Raw genomic sequence first — 21,582 nt, 5'->3', positions numbered from 1 at the left:
GTTATGTAGTGTGTGCACCATCAGGAAATTATAACAATGATTTCATTCCTCTAGGTCTTAGATATTACATGTAAAACAGTTTCACTTAGCAAGTGTAGTCAGTGTAAAGAGAATCCATCATTTGCAGGGAGGGGGGAAGTGTGCTGAAAGCTTGAAGGTTAAACAAAAGGTATAGGGCAAGAAAAAGGGACTGATCTTCCAAGGAGCATTTATTTTTTTTCTTTTTAAATTCTTTCACTAGTTCAACAATCCTGTCAGCTTTGTGTCACTCAAGTACTTGTAAGAATTAAATGAAAAAATAAGCAATTTTATTTCAAAACAGATAGTGGGGTATTCTGTTACATTGTTTAAAATTAGATAAGCCAGCCCCCAAATAGAGCTTCATATATAAATTAAACATGAGAAGTTTAGTTTTGCTAAAATGTGGATAATTAAATCCATCTGCCAATTTGTTTAGTTTTATTGCAGATAATGAACAGAGTTTTAATAAGGATAGATTTAATTGCGCAACAAATGCCACACTGAAAAAAGGCCCAGATATATGGAGTTGTGCACTTCATCTTTCACCAAATGAAGGGCTACATTTGCTATTCAGTCATCATCCACTGTGGGCTTGATTGTCACTCCTCTTCTAATCTGTCCCCAGCCAATTAAACTGCAAAACAGAAGAGTTTATAATTAAAGAACCATTTTAAAAGCACTAGATTCAAGGTTGGGTTTTTTTGCAAAAAAAAATATCAAGGGCTTAGTTGATTTATGAGTAAGACAAGAAACATATTACTACATGAACACCACCTGAAGTAAGCATGTCAGTTCCATCTTATATTTTATTACCCCTTTGGACTCACAAGTGATAAAGCAGGATTTAACACTGTTCATGTTGACTGGAATCCAAACAACTCATGCCCAAGCAGAAAGTACATCTGTGAAGGGAGAGGGGATGCCAAATACCTTTCCAGACTACAGCGCTTCTTGCCACCTTGAACCCTGCCTTAGAAACACCCACTCTTGTGACAACTTTTCACAGAGGCACAAGGGATGCATTGGGAATGGGCCTGGAAAAAAAATCACTTGTGCTCATGAAATACCATTCTTTGTTCTTGAGTTCCAAGCTAGTGATCACCAGTCATGGAAAGTGCTTGGAGTTTGGATTATATCTTAGAAATACTGTCCTAATGCTTAAATGATGTTTTCTAAAACATACATGTCAAAAGATGAGAAGTCCCCCTTAATGTAGCTACAATCACTTCTGAATATGGAGATGAGAACCTGGCAGAAAAGTGATGAGTAATGAACATGTGCAGCAGTGGCTGGCTTTGCTCATTTTCACCTCAGTCACAGAAACCAACTCGTATTTCTTTCTGGATCTAATTAGCTGCAGTGTCTGGATCTAATTAGCTGCAGTGTCAGGGGGGGCCAAACTGTGGCTCTTTCACACAAATTGTATGGCTCTCGAAACCCCCATTGCCCTGTCGGCCAGCTTGGAGAAGGCATTTGTCTCTTAAAATAACTTCTCAAAGCCAAGCCACCTGTGGCTTGGAGATTGCATTTAAAGTTAAAGTTGCTTTCTTTCTACCTCTCCCTCCCCCATCTCTTTGCCTTCATTCCTTCCTCATCTATTTGCCTGCCTTCCTTGTCTTGTGGCTCTCAAACATCTGATCTTCACGTCTTGCGGTTCTCAAACATCTGACGTTTATTCTATGTGTCTCTTATGTTAAGCAAGTTCGGCCACCCCTGGTCTAAGCGGAGAAGTAAGAGGAAGCAGGGAAAAGGAGAATCTGACTAATCCCTTCTACTGCTTGGCCTTCTTTTTGCCAGCTTCCTTTCCAGAGCACAGGGGATAAATAATAGCTTTTATTATTATTTTTATGTATAGAATCATTGTTTTTGTCCTTATCAGAACATCAGCGCTATATCAATGTTAACTTGAAACTTCTCTCACAGCCAAAACACACAATTACATTTTTGCATCAGTATCTGAAATTTCATTTAGTATTTTATGTTTTTAGGCTATAAAAAAGAATTTAGTTGGTGTAGTGTGGTAGATGGACCTCTACCAGAATTTTCTAATGTGAACTTCTTTGGCTTTGTGACCTTTCAGTGAAAACAATAATATAGGTGACCCAGGCTTATATATCTGCATGAAGATAGAAGCTTACTTATCAGAACTGATTTTTTTTTTACATTCCTTCCTGAATAGCACTGAGTAGAGTCTGAACTTTATGTGTTTTTGAGATTCTGAAACAAAGGGACTCGCCTGAGAACAGATGACTCAAGCCTGTGTTATTTTTGCTTAGAATAGGGACTTAAAAGCTTTATCTTGGGACAAAGAGATTTTAACCATGCCTAATTATGCCTGACCATGCTTGCACATTTTCTTCTATTTCTTGCCTTAATAGAACTCAGACATGGTTGCCTAAGGCCCCGCTTATTTCACTGCCTTAGAACATGTTCACAAGTGAACATTTCTCCTTTTAGTGGGTTAATGGCTTTCAGCACACTTAACAGGGCTTCTCAGAGTGTCCTTGATTCTAACTAATGAGGTTACACAAAAGGGCAAGTTTGCAACAGTAGTTTCCAATCCCTTTTAGAAGTATATTCACACAAATCTGGGCACTGTTAAACAAGAGGTAACTCCCTTCCATTAACATTGCAACCTCTCTAAATTTTGGCCAGCCCAAGGTAGCAAGAGACCATACTTGGGAAGGTGGGGAGAGCCAGCATAACAAGTGCAATAGATGGAATTGTAGCAAGTAGCATTCTGCTTACAGTGCCAGAGATTCAGCTATTTAGCTTCAGTAATGTTTGGCTGTTGCTATTAATAGTATTTACAAGATGGGGTCCTGCAACTATTTGCACAGAAGGAGACTGTTAACAGCAACAGCCAAACGATATTGGAACTAGACAGCTGAATCTCTGGCACTGTTAGCAGAATAACTGCTACAATGCCTGTTGACGTTTCATTCCTTCTTGTCCTTCTACTAATGCTCATCATCTTCTAATGCTCAACTTAGAGTATAATTTTTAAAGAATGTGGTGGATATATATAAAAAAATAGGGGGAACGTCAGGGAATGGGCTTAGGAAAAATAATTGATTATGATATAGCTTCAGAACACACTCAAAAATGCTTTCTCATTTGATCTCTAAAGAATGAAACACTCATGGAAAGTAGTAAATCCTGAAGCATAATCTATTCAGATTGTTAGTGCTGAATCTGTAAGCAAATAGTTTATTACCTATAAGAGCCCCCCCATTTGAAACCATGGCCTAGTTTAAACCCCTTAAAATATTATAATTTTCTTTTTGTGCTATATTTGGAGGCCTGTATTTTAAATGTATGCAAGATGCAACAAATATTTCTACTACAATAATTGCCACTTCACATCAAGCAAACTTACCGCCAGTGTTTCTCAACTCTTCGACTAAGGGCAATTTTTTCTCCTACTTCTGTGCATACAGGGTTTGTTAGCACTATTTTACCCAGGTCAGCCTTCACAGCACTGACTCGTCCTCCAGTAGACAGTGACCCTATGTTTACCATTAGAACTTCATTCTTTGATAGCTTTTGCACCTGAAATAAATGACAAAGAATTTCAAAAAAACATAAAGCATCTCTTTGAAATACAAAAGATCACAAAAACTTTCAACTGTTTTTCACCATTTTAATGCCAACAAAAGTATTTGACTAACCTTTGCAGCTTTCTTGTCTCCTTCAGTACGGACACCTAACAGTCGCCTAAGCAAGAAGTAGGAGATTTCAAGCTCTGTGAATATTTCAGGGAGTGCTCCAACTGCACCAAGAACTTGTCCCACCATTCTATCAGCTCGACACAAAGTTGGATCAATCTTGGTGCCAACACCTAACAACAAAATTCATTTGAATACATCTGATTATTTGTTTTTGAAGTTTGCAGTGTATATTGGAGATTCTCTCAAGCTTCACAATCTACATTTTCATAGCTCTCCACCCATCCTAATTAAATAGTAAGGCTGGAAACAACTATCAGTGGAGCTGCCTCTTCCCTTCCCACAGCAGTCCACTAAGTTTTCCAAAATACTAGGAAACAGATGGAATAAGAGGGGGGGGGGGGGGGGGACTTTTTGAAAAAACCTTCAGTGGTAGAAAATGGTCAGCCCAACTTCTTATTTTTTCAAACTACAAAGCTCTAGTCAAGGCAGAAATCGAACATATATAAACATACCAATAAGGCCTCCTGGTACAGCATATTGCAGATCATTGTGTTCTGCAAAAAGGGATACAATTTTGGAAAAAATGGGCTTGCACATAAGTTTTCCTTCACTGTCCTTTGAAACAATTCCAGGTCTCACTTCAAGCTCCTGGCCTACCTATCAATAAAAGAAAAAGATATGAAAGATAGTGTGCACCACTAATGGTACAAAAAAATCAGTTGGTGATAGTAAACTGTTGAAAATTGCAGTGCAGAGCCAACATTTTTGGTAGGTGATATACCATTCAGAAACAAACAAGAGCTGCTTCATATTTGTATCAAGCTTTACACGTAAAACTTAGTTGAATTTAAACATTTTTAGGCTCTTGTTTTATTCAAGAAAAAGATATTGGCAGGTTTATATAATGATCTCTGAAAATCCAGTTATACAAGTTTGTATTTGACAGGCTACAGGTAACTATTAACATCAATCACTTTGTCTTTTGTACCTCAATCTTGTTTAGGATTGCCTAATCAAGACACTAAAGAGAATACTCAAGTAAATAGCCCCTGCTCTATGGAATGCCCTCCCCGAATATATCAGGGCCCTGCCACAGTTCTGCTGGGCCTGTAAGACCAAACTGTTTAAGCTTGCCTTCAACAGTTAAGGGGGGGTAAGCAAATGTCTCGCAGCACTGACAATCCCACTGGACAAATATACTGAGAAACATCGATGTGTGGAATTGATTTTACTGTATATTGGTTTTAATATTCTATGTGGTTTTTAACTATTGCTAGCCACCCTGAGCCTGTTAGGGGAGGGCAGGATATAAATTTCATAAAATAAATAAATGTCCTATCATTTCTTCATTATACTCAGTAGTATCTTGGGAGGCAATAGTAAAAAGAAATGGACTTTACCTTTAATACACCTTTTAGAATACTACCACCAGCTACGCCCCCCTTCAGGTCATCAACTTCACATCCAGGCTTGTTGACATCAAAAGATCTAATAACTGAGAAGGATACACTTCATCAGGCTCAGATTCAGGGCTCATAGATATGTCCTGCTATATTTTAATCTATACTGAATTTTAAATGATGTACCAACATTACTGATAACTTCACACAAGAAAACAGTGTTGCACTTACCTGTAACTGTTGTTCATTTAGGTGTCTTCTGTTCAGGTACATGTTGGAACTGCACTTACACAGGCTAGCCACTGGAGACTCTCTTCTAGCTCGGTCTGGTATTTTTAACACTCTGACAAGAGCCCCTTATCAGCAGAGTGTATTGGAGGCTGTCTCCCCACCCAAATGCTTGTGCTCTGCAAGGAGGGGTCTCCCCTTTCCCTCAGTCCTACTGAGTTGCCATGTGTCTTATGAAAAGAAAAAGCATCCCTTGAGCTCACAGCAGGGTAGGAGGAAATGAATGTGTGCCTGCACAGAAGGCAATTTGATGAATAAGTTACAGGTAAGTGCAACACTGTTTTCACCTTCAGTCTTCTGAGCAGTCCCACATCAGGAGACTATAGAGCTCCTTACTTTGGAAGTGGGGTGAGCATCAGTGGAACGGGGATTGGAGAACTGCTCTACCAACTGCTGCACCCCTTCTTGCATTCACATCCACAGCATAATCTTGACAAAAGTGTCCGAATATAACCATGCAGCCGCTCTACAAATGTCCTCCAACAGAGTGCCTCTCTGGAATACTCCTGATGCTGCTTGTGTTAGTGTGGAATGTGCTCAAACTCCCAGAATTTGAACTGGGAGCATTCAGCAGCTAAGCTATCAATCTGAATCTATATACTTCATAATGAATCATAGTGCCACTGTGAAGCAAATCAGTGGCCAAGGGAAGGTGAATACAGCGGCCCTAGGATATTGAGAAAACGATCTGGAACCAGAGTTGCCTTGGCCAAAAAGTGGTGATCAGTATGCACCATGTGTGGTGTTCTCTTATTTTAGTCAACATCTTGTGAATGTGGGAATGGGAGAAAAGCATAAAAAGGCTGCCTGTCCAATGGATCTGGAACACATCTCCTATAGAGAGGTGGTCATTGCCTGCTCTGGAGCTGAATGCAGGACCTTCGCATTGACACAAGTAGCAACAGGTTCACTCCAGGAAAGCCTCACTGCTGGAAAATTGGGAGGATGTACTCCTCTCCAAGAACCCACTCGTGTTCCAAGTGCCCCATCCTGCTCAGGATGTCTGCTCTTGTACTGGCAGTATTTGCCATATGTATTGCCTGGAGGGAGGACATTAGGATTATGAGCATCTCCCAAATAAGGGTGGCTTCTTTGCACAAAGCTGCCAAGACAGTGCCCCCTTACTAGTTTATACATGTCACTGCAGTAGTATTGTTTTTTAATGACAAGGCTAACCTTCCCTTTGATAAGCTCTGAAATGAGGTATTTGGTTGATTTATATTCCACATTCCATATTGCACAAAACTCTAAGAAAAGAAGAAAAGATTGGATTTATACCCTGCCCTTCACTACCCAAAGAAGTCTCAGATTGGCTTACAATCTACTTTCCCTTCACCTCCCCAAAACAGGCATCCTATGAGGTAGATGGGGCTGAAGGAGCTCTCCCAGAACTGCTCTTGAGCAGAACAACTCAGAGAACTTGTGGCTGACCCAAGGTCACATCAGCAGGTGCATGTGGAAGAGTGGGGAACCAAATCAGGTTCTCCCAGATAAGAGTCCACACACTTGCTTGTTCTTTTTAATCTGGAATAGAAGTTAATTAAAGACAGAAACAGTGTGGTTCCTTCAAAGGGAAGATCCTCAACTTTCAGTCGAGTGTCCAGAGGAGGAACAATGAAAAAACAGGGATGGGGAGAAAGACTAAGCTACCAAAGAACACTAGATATCTCCCTAGTTAAATGAAAACAATGTACTTAATTACAAAAACGCATGAAAAATACACAAAACACTAGTAATACTTATGGAAAAAAGGCAAAACGTAACACACACACTGTTGCCAATAAATACAATGGTTAGAATAACAAAAACCAAATCACCAATATAATCCCAGGCTTCCAAAGAGTATGTATAAAACGTGCAATACTCAAAAGTAGTATGAATGTAAATTCTCCAAATATGCATAAAGTAGGTTCTCAACAGAATGTTGATTGTTATACTTCCCCTTTCCAGCAGCTTCCATGACTTTAGCTTCAAATGGGTCTTGTGAGCCTGACATAGGGTCAGAAATGGCTTCTTAAGAGAGGGAAAAGTAAGGAATATCCACAATTCTCATACTAGTGAATCACTGGATCCAACTCTATACTTCACATTTATATTCAGCCTTCTGTGCAGTTCCACATTGGGACTGTGCTTGTGCAGACCAGCCACCGGAGGCTCTCTTCCAGCTAGATCTGTTGTTTTTTTTTAACACTGAGGGGAGCTCCTCCCCTGCAGAGCATATTGGAGGCTATCTTCCCACCCAAATGCTCACACGCTCTACAGAGAGGGTCCCCACACCCTTGCTTTCCCTCAGTCCTTTCTTCACCACTGCATTGTGAGGACACAATCTTTCCAGCTCTGGTTTGTTGTGAGGTGTTGCTTTTCTTCTCAGGATTTTTTCTCTTATCCTTAAGATGTCAGAGAAGGCTTTATTTTTAAAATATACCTAGTGTAGTACAAAGATGACTTGCTCTGATGAGTGCCTTCTTTTGCCTTTTCTTCCTTGGTGAGGCTCACAATATGGCCATGTGTAAAATTTTCCTCCCGTTCACCCCCAAGGCCCTCTCAGATCAAGCAGCACAGCTGAAGGCAAATCTGTGAGAGAAAGTGCTTTCATGCTGTAATAGCCCTGCAGTTAGGTCATCTGCCCTTGCCAAGGACACTCAGTCCTTACCTTCTGAGTCTCCGGCCAGGACCAACCAACCCACGAGCCTGCATCAAGTGCCTCAGCTACATTGGTTAAGCAACTAAGCAAGGTTCCAGGGTTGAACTGAAGTGTTGGACCTGATCACTGATCCATTTGTCTGAACAGTGTGAATTAGAATCATCATCAAAAAGCCTGGTCTTAAACATAATGCGAAGCATGTATCTGAATTGAAGATGCCCTCAAAATCAATTAGTTCTAACCTCAATCCCTTTGGTTCCAACTGAACAGAAATATCTCTTCCCTGCAAACACCATCTCTTCATGCTTCCTCTCCAGCACAGTCATTTTCAGAAGGAGAGATCAAACCTGGTCAAGGTGCACTTGTAATTTCTGCTGCAAGTCAGCTGTCAGAACATCACCTTCCCCAGCTCCATGAAAGATCTATGTCCCCATCCTCCTTGGCAGGACTATCCTTATTACTTTCCCTCTTCTCATCCGCAAGAGTGGGATAAATGGCCGTCACACAGACCACAGCTTTCATCAGCTTTGGCTGGTGAGTCAGCTGCATCCTCTACTGGGCAGAGAAGATCTTGCCATTGTGGTGTATATCCTCATAACATCTAGATTGCAGAGACTTGCAGCTTCTTGGAATTGAGAGTCTACAGATCCTCCAGTTTGGTAACCTCCCATAGTGTCTTCTCATCCCCTGCTGGGGGATTCAGACTCCAAAGAGGACCAGGGGCCAGGAGGAGCCTTCCCATCAGACCCAAGTGTGGATTTGCCATCAGACCAGTCCCCTGATGGACTGAGGGGGGATCCCAATTCGATATCCCTAATGAAGTGCTAAGGCTATATACAGAACAAATGATGTGAATGGTGGAGTCTATGGAAACTGAGGTGACCTTCAGCAATCCGAGACCTCGTAATAAGGTCTTGGACAAACTCTCCTCATAGTCACCAGGAGTAAGTCGCCTTCCTCATGCTAGAGGGCATAGATGACATCTCTAAGGTACTCTGGCAAAAGCCAGCTAGTATGCCAGAATGGTGAATTTTAACTGTATCCAAAAAGGTCAAAAATTTATATAGAGTACAGCAGGAAGGTTACACCTATTTAACAATCCAGCAGCCTCCTCTCTCATAGCCAAAGAGATTCAAGCTAAACAGCACACCAGTACACACTCTTGTCTAAACAGACATTGTATTAAATGCTAATTAGGAATGATCATAAAACAGAATGACAATTTCATTTGTATGACAGATGAAATAGCTCAAAGTTTGATCAAATTATTTAGCCACACTAAAATTGTGCTACAGGGTAATGCAGGATTGTATGGTCCCAGGGTGCCAATTTGTACAGTTGTGTGGGATATCTTTCAGCATGCACAGTGTGAGGATGTGGACAGGATTCTTCTTGGAAATTTGAGACCTACCACTTGACTGTATGATCCTTGACTTGCCTGGTTGCTTAAATCTGCTAAGGGTGCTTCCAGACAGAATTCAGGAGACAGCAGTCAGTGGTGCATTTTCTCATAAAGAAACCTACTCTGGAGTTGAATAACTACCATCTGGTCTCAAATACACTATTCTTGAACTAGATGATTGAACAAGTGGTGGCTGGTCAACTTTAGAGATTCCTAAAAGAAGCAGATTGTTAAGATTCATTCCAATATGTTTTTAGGCCTGGGTATAGGACTAAAATTGCCCTGGTTGCCATGGTGTGTTACATGTGCTGGCAGATGGTGGGGGGAGTGCAACCCTATGAAGTCTCCTGGACCTCTCAGCAGCTTTTGATACGATCATGGTTTCCTTCTGGATTCCCTTTTGGGAATGGGAGGCACTGTTTTGCAGTGGTTCCAGTCCTACCTTGAAGGAAGGTTTCAGAGTGAGGTGCTGGGGACTGCTGCTCTGCCCCTTGGCCTTTGGGGTTCCCCAAGGCTCCATCTTGTCCCCTATGCTTTTCAACACCTATGTAAAGCCACTGGGAGAAAGTATCTGGAGATCTGAACTGAGCTATTGCAGATGACACTCAGATCCGACTGGCACTACCAGCAGAGCTGGAGAGGCTATGGAAACTGAACACATGCCTGAAAACAGTTTTGGAATTGATGAGGGTTAAGCAGTTGAAACCTAATCTCTGCAAAATGGAAGTGGTACTGGTGAGAAAAGATCTGACCTGGAAAATGGGTTATCCTGTTCTGATGGGGGTGCACTCTCCCTAAAATAACAGCTTTGTAGCTTGGGGGTGGCTCTTGGACTAGCTCATCCTCTTGGGTAAACAAGTGGCAATAGTGGCTGGATGAGCCTTTCATCAGCTTTGACTGGTGAGCCAGCTGCATCCTCTACTGCGCAAAGAAGATCTTGCCACTGTGGTGTATATCTTAATAACATCTAGATTAGATTACTGCAATGTGCTCTACGTTGGGCTGCCCTGGAACTATAGTTGGTGTAAAATGTTGCGGCCAGAATTTGACAGGAACAGGTCGTACAGACCATATCACTCCAGTCTTGTTCCACCTACACTGGCTTCCAGTTTGCTTCCAGGCTCAATTCAAAGCGCTGGTTCTGAACTGTAAAGCCTTGTATGCCCTGGGATCGACACACCTTAAGAACTGCCTTCTTCCATACAAACCTACCCCCTCACTCCAATCATCCTGAGAAGCCCTGCTTTGGTTGATCCTGCCATCTGAGGCTAGATGGGGGGCGACTTGAGAAAGGGCCTTCTCCATCGTGGTACCAAAACTCTGGAACTCCCTCTCTTTCTACTGGTGACTTTTGCCAGCAGCTAAAGACTTTTTGTTGTGCCAATAATGGTTTTTGGCCCTCATTCTAGCGTTTGTTTATGTGTTTTAATTGAATTATATATTAAACTGTATTTTAATGGTTTAAATGTCTGCCACCTTGTGGACCCTGACTGGGTGGAAAGACAGCATAACAATATTTTAAATAAATAATTCCTACTATTTGTAATAAATGAAAATGTCACTTTCAATACTACTCTTATGATTCATTTTATTCTAAGCATATCATTTATCCAAATATCAATATGTTAGTCAGGATATTTAGTTCTACATTCAAACAGATAGGGTTTAACATACCTATAAGCCTTGGTTCTGATGTGAAGTCTCTTAAGGGCACCGGAATTTTCTTTACTATATATTCACAAACAACTTCTATGTTGTATTTTAACTGTGCTGAGATTGGAATAATTGGGGCTCCTTCTGCAACAGTACCTATAATGGTCAAAATAAAACTTTTAAATCACTAATCATAACATCTGACAAGCAGAAAGCAAACTAAATACATTGTAAATAATGAAGACACAACTAAGGGTCAACTATTACAGGAGATTTTCCCTCTTTTCAAACAGAAATGCTGGCTCCTCTGAACTTAAATGTTTATATATATTGGTTATATGTATTAATTAATAGCCCATAAAATTTTGGGTTTATAAACCAAGACTGGACCATCTAGGGCAGTCATCCTCAACCTTTTTGGCTCCAGGGACCAGCCTAAGGGCCGGCCCACCAATCGTAGCCCCAGGACTGGTAGGGTGGGGGCACACAATTTGGCCTCCCCCACCCCCCTGCAGCGCCTCCTCCCTGTTTTCCTCCTCCCTCCTTTGCCGCCCCCCCGCACAGCCTTGCCACCGCCCCTGGCCAGCCTCGCCTCCTCCTCTTCCCGTTTTCCTCTTCCCTGCTTTGCTGCCCCCTGCGCAGCCTCCTCCTCTTCCAGTTTTCCTCTCACGTTTCCTCCTCCCTCCTTTGCCCCCCCCCCCCCGCAGCCTCGCTGCCTCCTCCTTCCCTCGTTTTTACCATTTTAAGGCTGGGGAAGGGGCCATCAAGTGCCTGATCGGCGGGAAAACCGCTGCAGGTGGTGAGTGAAGCTGCCCTTGCCTCCTTCCCTTCCTCAGCCTTAAAATGGTGAAAACAGGGGGAGGAGGAGGCCCTGTGGGGAGGGGGGAGGCTGCGTGGCCCGTTGCAGTACTGGTCCCTGGCCTGGGAGTTGGGGACCCCTGATCTAGGGGGAGAAAAACTTGACAAGATAAAATAACTTCATTAACAAAATAACTCATTGGTTCATTCCAGTCCTTGAAATCTTGAAGTATGAGAAAAAGAAACATAACTATTCTCCAGGGGCAGAATTCTAGCAGGAGCTCCTTTGCATATAAGGCCACACCCTCCTGATATAGCCAATCCTCCAAGAGCTTACAAGGCTCAGGGGTGTGTGGCCTATTATGCAAAGGCGCTTCTACTAGAATTCCACCACTGCTAGTCTACAAGAATGTCTTAGATATGTCTTGAACAAGAATCTTTTGTACCACAGAGAAAACTGCTTAACCCAAGGAGTATTTTAAAAGTGGCTTGTAATACAGCATTAGAGATTACAAGATTACAACAAATTAAAAATTCCTCTAGGGAAGCCATAGCTTTGGGCCACCAGGAAATGGAATTTTGAGTAAAAGAAGAGGGAAGGGGAAAGGCAGTCATAGCTCCATACAGTTAGAAGTTACATTATAAAACTGATCTAACAGCACTTGATGCATCATTCTGAACAACTGTTTTGGAATATGTATCTATATGTGGGTAGAAAAGAAAAGGCTGCAATGCTCAGTATTTTCATACGAAAACTTCCTACTGAAATTAGGAGTAACTTTCTTTTGAACAAGCATGATTAAGATTAAACTATGAAAGTATGGCAGTGCTAGATAAAGAATTTAAATGCAACTTCCCTACATTGGCTCCAATGCACACTAAAATGCTGAGAAAAGTACAAAAGCTCATCATGACATTAACCCTATGGTTCTGCAAATTTTCCACTTTTACAGCTCAGATGGAAGTGGATTGATACTTCCAAACATGAACAAAAATAACCCAGCAAAACTTTAGACACTGTGCAAATAACAGCTTTAGAGTAATTGACTGTCCAGCACAGATATGCAGTTGATCAGATAAGACTACTTATGTTAGCCAAAAATCAACCAAGCTATACCAAAATGCCACACAGATAGTTTGATGGACAAAAGATCAAGTACTTCAGTAAACTGTGCTTTTGTTTCTGGTATACGATACAAATAATCTTGGTCAGACCTAATGGCACTTTAATAAGGAAAGTCTTCTCAATCAAAAATTCATTTCCCACTGGGGAAGTCTCTCTCTTGAAGAAAGACTTAGTGGAAGAGAGGCAACTGGAACTCTTGCTATGCCTATTGCTTGAGATCAGGAAAAGATTCCCTGCATTTCATCAGTTGAAAGTCTGATTCAAAGAATTTTAAACTTTCATTCTGTAAAACCTATCCCAGAGATCTTTAGAATTTTTAGAGTAATCTTAAACAGAGTGACACTCCATATCTGCTGAAATCTGTGGGCTTAGAAAGACATAACTATGCTTTAGACTGCACTGCTGATCTCACTAAATATTTCAGAGAAAGCTAACATTTATCATACTAAACTATCATTAAAATCCTCAGGATTTTTCACATGGCAAACTTCTTGGCAGTGATTTGTTTTTGCTCTGGAAACTTACCTTGTACAAATGCTAGAATTTGCTCATACTGTTCCTTGGCTTGGCTCTCTTTTACCAAATCAATCTTATTTTGTAGAATTAGAATATGTTTCAGTTTCATAATTTCTATAGCAGCTAAATGTTCTGAGGTCTGGGGTTGAGGACATGACTCATTGCCAGCTGGAAATACAGAGAAACAAGTGATATTGCACAACAGAACGCAGAAGGGCATTCAGCTAGTTTCAGCTACTCTCTATGTGAATCAAAGCCTGTAGATATATAAATACCCAGTACTGAAGGCTTACCAATGATGTTTTCAATTATGAATCAGCAAGCCACTACTGGAAGTCAAAAAGGTATACATGCTTATATTTGCAAATTAAAGCCCTACAATTAACCCAGGGCTTGATTCTGCACAAAAGATATATAAATACAAGGAAGCAAGAATTACATAGAAGCCTGCAGGTCAAACTATATTTGAGTTTCTTAAAAAGAAAAAATCATGTATTTTGCTAGTTATATATGCACCTGGTTTGCTGATTCTCTGACAAGCAAACATGTGCTTGCAAACATATACATCATACAATATGTATGTGTATATTTATACGGGGTTGCATCCAAGGACTCTGGAAGCAGGCTCCTCAGTTAGCAGGAGGAACCCATGGATCCAACCTTTATGCACACCTTATTTGTGGTACTATCCAGCTGATCAACAGTGAGAAGTTGCCAACATCCAGCACCAGTGATTACCTATTAACAGCAGAGCTGCATCCATGACAGCTGCTCCGTTCAACATAGTAGCCATCAAGATATCATGGCCAGGACAATCCACAAAGGAGACATGCCTGTAATGCAAACAAAAAGCACTATTCACAAATAAGTCTAGTTAAAATAACTGAAAGGCAATTAAAACTGATGAGCCTAACAACAACATATTGTTATTAACATAAGTGTGCAAAATTGTAATTTTTGAGAAAAAGATCTATTTAAGAAATATCAATATGCTGGATCCAACTACTTCCAGCAGAGGACCAAAGAAGAAGGGATTCATAGGATTTAGCCCATTAGCTTTAGCTGCTACTTCCAAACACTGCAGAATTCAGGAAGCAAGCTCTTTTACCATATAAGTTAAAACATTAAGCCAAACATATTCCTCTTACATCTCTTGGCTAGATTAGTGGCTTTTGTTGATTAAGGTATGAGGGTACTGATTCCCCACTCTCACCCCACACTACTCTTGGCAGCATGATTATAGTCAATACAATAGACTGCATGATCAATCGTACCTAGATGCCTCTCACATGCCCAGCAGCTTGAGTCTGTTTATTTGGAATGCCCAGGGTCTTTTCCAGAGGCACAAAAACCTAGGGAGATATGCAGTGTTTGCTTGCCCACTGTTATTCTAACTGAGCTTTCTCCTGCAATTGCTATATTGAGAAAAATCTAATCTGTTTTCCTCTGCTGGGAGAGATTAACAGCACAATCCAGAGGGGAGGGGGGGGGGGCTGAAAGTGGTCTGGGAGCAGACTTGCCGCTACGTGGGCGCCAGAAGCATTTGCACCAATGTATGACTGGCACCACCACTGTGGAGGGGAGTTACGTGGGCGGGGGGCCGCCCCAGCGCCGCTCTGCCTGAGAGCAGTGGCGTCTGAAGGCCGCACCCGAGCGTGGGTGGAAGTGAGGCGGAGCACGGCGATCAGGTGGAGGAGGGGGTGGAGTTGGGGGCGCGGCCAGGCTTAGGCGGCTTCCTGAGCAGTTTGAGCCATGACACACCCCCCCCGAGAGGCGCAATGTTATGCCTGCAAAAACAGTGGCGTGTCCCATAGGCACTCTTTGAAACCAAAAACAAAGGTCGTCTCCGCCGCTGTGGAAGCTTGCAAACCCCTTAGGGAGCGGCATGATAGGAAGCTTGCAAACCCCTTAGGGAGCGAACACTGAACACCGAAATACTGAATTTGAAATCGAATTTGAATCGAGTGTAGCTTTAAGACCGCTGTATGATTTTAATGTTTATGTATATAATAACTGTTTAGATTTTTAACTATAAATTATGAAATGTTAATTTAATGCTTAATTTTATATTTTATGTTAGTTTTACATGTTGTAAGCCGCCCTGAGCCACCTAGTGGGAAGGGCAGGATATAAAATCTCAGATAAATAAATAAATAAAATGATAGCCTCACCAATCCCCTTGCACCTCGGCCTGGCAAGTCCACTCCCCGGCGCCCAATTCCGGTCCCTCCCTCCTAGAAATACTTCCGCTCTGCCTTGCACAACTCAGTTGTTAGAGAAAGGAGTGCACGGCGGGAAGTTCTGCTGGCGAGCTCCCTGCCATACGGACTTAGAGCGAGGGACAGGCAGGCACGTTGGTGACGGGTTTTGCACTGCGCTGTAGCTTTGACAGTATCTTTGATTTGCGCGGGGAAGAGTGAGGTCCCTTCCCTGGGGCTAACTGCTCGTTTCCAGGTCTCCACTGGTGCGAAAGCTCTGCACGCGAGCGAGAACTGTCGCCCATGGCTGGGTAAGTTTCACTGTGCACCCCCTACTATCCTCCCCCTTCCTAGGCTGCTTGGTGTGCGAGCGTCCCTGGCACTTGAACTAGGTAGTGGGCTCCGGCAGGGGGCATTTGCAGAGCCCACTCCCCTGGTCTGCCCTCTGCTGCATTCCCAACCCTTGGCAGGGCACTGGGGGGGGGGGGGGGCAGCTGCCCTGCTGCGGGGAGGTGGGTCAGAGACTGTCCCTTTAAGAGAGCACCCTGCTCTTCCAGCTGCTGCCCTTGCAGGTGTTCTTGATCTCTGTCTCTGTTTTGCAGGTGGGACTCCAACACAGAGGCTTCCGCGTGTGTTGCTCCACCCCTCCTCCACTCCCTCAGCTGTTTCTGCCCGCTGCTCAGAATGCAGCCCTGCCCAAAGACTGCCAAACACGCACCCGGGAGACTGTTGCACTCTGTTCCGGGAAAATAAAGTCTGAGCTGTGCCCTCTGTTGTCTCTCCTGCTTGGCATCTGCTGCACGTTACCTGGGCAACCCCCCCCACTCTGTCAGTGGCCTCTCCGAGGGAATGCCTGGGAGGGTGGGCAGACTTGGTTCGGGGGTGGGGAATGGTCTATGAGCCGCCACGCTGCCCCCCGCAGGGGAGAGGGGTGCCGCCCCTGAGCCTGCCCAGGCTGACAGCCTACCTGACCCCACAGGGCTGTTGTGCGCAGAGCACTAAGGGGGCGGCTGATAAGTGGACTCAGAGTTCTGCGGCTGATGTACTCAAACTCTGAGTTCTGCGGCCCCCGGGGGAGGTGTTCCATGCACATGGCAGGGGGTGTCAGTGCAAAACAAGGGGTCTCTGGGTGGGGGGGGTGTCTGCTGCTGGGCTGCTCACCCCCAGACACACATTCCAGCCGCTGTCTATGACAGCGAACTCCTGCACTTGGTACTTCCTGCTTCTCTGCCTGCCATTGGCAGAGTCTCTGACAGTGGGAGGGTGTGAGGGGACTGACTGCTTTTCCGTGGTTCCATGCGGGCCTGTTCCACCCCCACCCTGCCACCAAGCCAGCTTCTCATGTGCGCATGCCCAGCCTCACTCCTGTTCCCTCCCCGTGTTGATGGGACATCTCTCCTTTGCCTTTGATGGTCTGCCCATCATTGGCTCCGTTCTCTGTTTGGGGGTGGGTTGGGGATGGCTATCAGCCTCTCCGGGGCCTCCCCATTCCTGACTGTCATGAGCCGTGGCACATGCACCAGGACTCCCCTCTGGCTGCCTCTGCCTCCCTTGTGTGTCTACACCAGTGGCATTGCCATGGCGACCGTCTCCCTCACGACAAGCTACGCCTCTCCCCTCCCCACGCTTCAGCATGCTGAAGTCCTCAGGAAGTCTACTAGCGGTGCAGCAGTTACACCATAGCCGCCCGCCACGTATGTCTGGATTGGGCTGCCCATAGCACAACTATGGTAGGAGGAAGCCCAGTCAGCCCTCAGGCACTCTTTTCCCCTGCTCTCAAGTCCAGCTTGAGAACCTGCAGTCTTCAACACACAAATACAGAATGGTGAATTTTAACTGTGTAGTACACTTAAGCATTAAAGAATTATGAAAGAACTAAAAATTAGTCATGTCAAGCATTTTCACCTGACTAGTTTAAAATTCCCTTTGGTCCCAGGAATATCTGTAGGGAATTCATCAGGCGTACTGCTCCCACATGAACGGTAACACTCTGGCCGAGAACAACTTGGATCATCAAGTTCATAAATCTGCAAAGAGTTACAACAGAGGGTAAATTTGCTGCTTCTCAATTAAAGTACGCAGTGAAGAACATCAAACAGAGAACAGTTCAAATCAGAATAGGAAATTACAGTATGTAAGGACAGTGACAAACCTTAGCATTGGCGTAGCCCAGCTTGATGGTGATATTTCTTTCTAGTTCATTTTTGAATCTAACAGTATGAACTCCAGAAATAGCCTTTACTACAGTTGACTTTCCATGAGCTACATGACCAATCGTACCTAGATTTTAAAAAGAAATGTTTGTCAAAACTGCTTAATGTGGCAGAAATATTCTACAGATGAAAGTGCATGAGTTTTTAATCAATTTTTTAAGCAGCCATTCAGAGTATGTCACACACTGAGACCATGAGCTTCCCATCTTTGTAAAAGCTGTTAAGCAATTCAGTTTCGTTTCATACCTTTATAAAAAGCTCAGGCTTTTGTAGAAAGTGTTTTAAAAGGTAAAGTTATAATCCAGCACTGATTTAAGTGTGCTTGCTTTCTCAATTTTAATAAAATTTAAGTGCACGTAACTTTGTGTTGGATTGTTAACGATGGTGTTCATACATTTCTAAATTTGTTGGTCAGGGCTTTACTTCTGTCTTTGAGTTTCTTCTGTATGGGACTTTGGATATTTTATCGCATTACTTTTAATTTACCAGTAAACTAATCTGATTTGATTGCCTTTTGAGCATCCTGACTAATTCTGTTGACTTGAGGTTCAGTATTAGACATACAGAGAACATCCTTCCTAAGTTACTTCATGCTCCCAATGGGCAGCCACCTTCGGTGCACATCCTATACACGCTGCCTTGATTCTTATAAAACACTTTTTACAGAAGCCTGAGTTTACAGTGACACACATGGACTTAATTAGCAATACTGTATTGTGCATAAACAAACACTCTCTGATTCATGAAAGCTTATGCCACAATAAATGTATGTCTTCAAGGTGCCATAGGACTTCTCGTAGTTTTGGCTAACATGGGTATCCCTTTGAATTATGACATATTAATGTGCTTTAACATGTTCTGGTTAAACTTGATTTAACTCACCTATATTTATTGTAGCTTGCCTGCTGATGACCTCAGGTGACAGAGGTGTCAACTTAGTAACATCCTAAGGGAAACAAAATCTAAGTGACTTCCAAATATTTAACATATAACCATATTACTTTTATTAACAAATAATTCTTAACTAAAAACACAAATTAAAATAGATAGAAATGTTAATATTATACACAGAGGAAAAGAATGGCCAAAATTTAAAAAATAATGAGTGTAAAGGCAATTAGAATTAAGAATAACAAAATTCCTGCTAACTGATACTAAAGCTATTTTCCTATGCATGCTTATCTGACAATATGCAATTAAAGAAGTTGGATTTACTCTACAGTAAACAAGCATAAAAAGTAAATTTAATTATAAATAATACATGACAGGCAATTTTGCAGCAGACCCAGACCTGAGATGCAATGGCATGCATCATTAAGACCAAAATCAAAATTAACAATGATACAAATAGCTTTAGTATGCATCCCACAAGTTACTGAACACAAATGAATTTTTAATCTGATGTCCGCAATGCATCCAGCATCAATATGTTAAAAGTGATGGTGCTCAGTGGTACAATTTATGATATATGTTACTTGTTCAGTTTTCATTAACATCTCATTAGCTGTACAGCTTGTCTTAAGTAGTTTATAGGCTGTTTGCTACCATTCTTATTGGACTCTGCAGAGAAGGCAATTCATTTTTCACTGGTGAGAAACTGAAGATGAAAAATGGCACCTTGGCAAATGTTACTTGGTAAAACTAGCTAAATTATTGGTTTAATACAGCTGCAAAGTGCACAACTGTGTATTGACAGAATTTACTGAAGCCAAGGGGACTCTTTTACCCAATCAACATTTTGCAGCCAAAGTTCTGCCAAGTTAAGAATACAAAAATGATGCTAAAAGCATACAGTTGACAAAAAAACCCACATTGTATGCTCCATGGGAAATAAGCATACTGCCATCTTGCTTCTTTCAACAGAAGCTACTAAACTATGATTAGGCACCACGCAGCTTCACGTCCAAATATTGCCCTCTAATTAAGGGATGGGGGGGCTTGGCAATCCTACCAAAATTTCTGCCATTTACTCTTTTACTCAAGGAATAGCAAACTAGGGTATAGAAGAGAAGACAAAAGGGCTACCATGAACTACAATCACGTAACACTAACATCACCAAAATCATTATCAAGTTTAAGAACAGAGCATTTCAGATGCACAGAGAATTAGGGTTGCAACAGACAAGAGAAAGGAAACAGAGAAAGAAGATCGTGCGGAACGCCTGAACTCTTTTTCTCCTCCCAATCATTTTAATTATAAGGAGAAACGTTTCTTTGCACTTGACCAAAGAAGAGAAACAGAAGCCAGGTTAGAGACTCGTAGCCTTCCATGAGCTTCCTTCCGCTGCCCAACCCTGCCCAACGCGGCGACTGTCCCACAAAGAACTAATTACCCTGGCCACCTCACCTCCCCCTCCGCTATCCCTTTCCTTTGCTCCCCTGTGTCCTTCCACCACCATTCTCACCAAGGTACTCAAGTCTTGTCGGGAGAGATGCGGCTGCCCCAGAGTCACTCCCGCCTCATCCCCCGCCATCTTGCCTGAAAGGAAGTTAGGAGACTGCTGAACCTGCCTGACCCTTCTTCGAACGACACAGGGTTTTTGTCAGTGTCGCCAAGACGGTGCCGGGAAATGCCTAGGAACGGGATTTCTCCTTTCCGCCTCTTCCCAGTCCTCAGGCTTGCCTCAGGCTTAATCGGGAGTTGGCTCAGGCAAGGAAAAGGACAGCCCGCCGAGGACCCCAGAGCTTGGCTGATGCAACCGGCAGTTGCGAAAAAGGCGTGTCTGTGAAAGAACGTCTCTACTTCACGCTCTGAATAGAGACCTGCACGGCCAATCAGATCTCCAGTGGCCAATCAGAAGCTGCGCTGGACAGAAGTCACTTCACGCATCTTCTGCTACGTTTGGCAGGCGAGAGAAGAAGTGTTGGTTCCAGAGGCGTCACATTGGAGACCTCAGTTCCAGAAGAAAGAATTTTTTTGGTACTTGAATAAAACCTTCATTTAAAAACGAGTGCTTTGTGTCTTCAAAACGTTTTATTTTACTTCTATACTCTGGCGAGGTTGTTACTCAGGTCTTGTAAGAGCTCTGAAACAGTCACAAAATCTTGTTTACCTTGTTTCAGTTGTAAAACTCCTTTTGTTTTGAGGGTTTTAAAAATATTTTGCTGAAATTTTTTTTTTTGCTGATTTTATTACGAGATCACAATTTGTAACCGATCATATTTTCTGGATTTGCACACTTGGGGCCAGGCTTGAAATTAGATACAAGAAAAAAAATAGGGGAAAATTGTGGAAACTGAAACAGGAGGACTTAGATACTAAATATACTTACATACCTATACCGCAAGCTCAGATGTTTAGTCTTGGGGTGTCAAAGTCATTTGTTATGAGGGCCGAATCTGACATAAATGAGACCTTGTCAGACTGGGCCATGTTGGGCTGCGCCATGTGTGTACATATTTAAGATTAGGTAGCAGAGATATAAAATTTATAAAGGACACAGACAAATACAATTAAATTTAAAAAACCCTTTAAAACATCCTTAAAACGTTACCACTCGTTGGTCTTAAGGGTGCCTTCTTTGTATTTCTCCCACGGGATCCTGGGAACTAGGAAAGGAAGCTCTGGCTCTTTCCTTCCTTCTCCAGGGGACCAGGAGGGTGAGGAGCCTCAGCCAATAAAAGGAAGAGAGGCCTGGCTCAGTTCTGTGAT

General features: G+C 42.7%; 1 protein-coding gene across 1 annotated transcript; it reads right to left on the bottom strand.

Annotated features, from left to right (window-relative positions):
• Nucleotides 1-191: 191 nt before the first annotated feature.
• Nucleotides 192-20,658, bottom strand: EIF2S3 (eukaryotic translation initiation factor 2 subunit gamma). Its single transcript, XM_060234086.1, has 12 exons — nucleotides 20,336-20,658; nucleotides 18,813-18,876; nucleotides 17,870-17,997; nucleotides 17,623-17,744; nucleotides 14,258-14,352; nucleotides 13,529-13,687; nucleotides 11,101-11,235; nucleotides 5,093-5,187; nucleotides 4,205-4,349; nucleotides 3,693-3,862; nucleotides 3,401-3,573; nucleotides 192-655 (listed from the first exon to the last, which is right to left on the bottom strand). Exons 1-12 carry the CDS (start codon nucleotides 20,402-20,404, stop codon nucleotides 592-594), a joined length of 1,419 nt encoding a protein of 472 aa, XP_060090069.1. The 5' UTR covers nucleotides 20,405-20,658; the 3' UTR covers nucleotides 192-591.
• Between the last annotated feature and the right edge of the window lie 924 nt (nucleotides 20,659-21,582).

The sequence above is a fragment of the Heteronotia binoei genome, chromosome 3 (assembly GCF_032191835.1).
Source record: "Heteronotia binoei isolate CCM8104 ecotype False Entrance Well chromosome 3, APGP_CSIRO_Hbin_v1, whole genome shotgun sequence".
Classification (NCBI taxonomy): domain Eukaryota; kingdom Metazoa; phylum Chordata; class Lepidosauria; order Squamata; family Gekkonidae; genus Heteronotia; species Heteronotia binoei.
The sequence above is the reverse complement of the archived record's forward strand: the minus strand, read 5'-3'. Positions and strand labels throughout refer to the sequence as shown.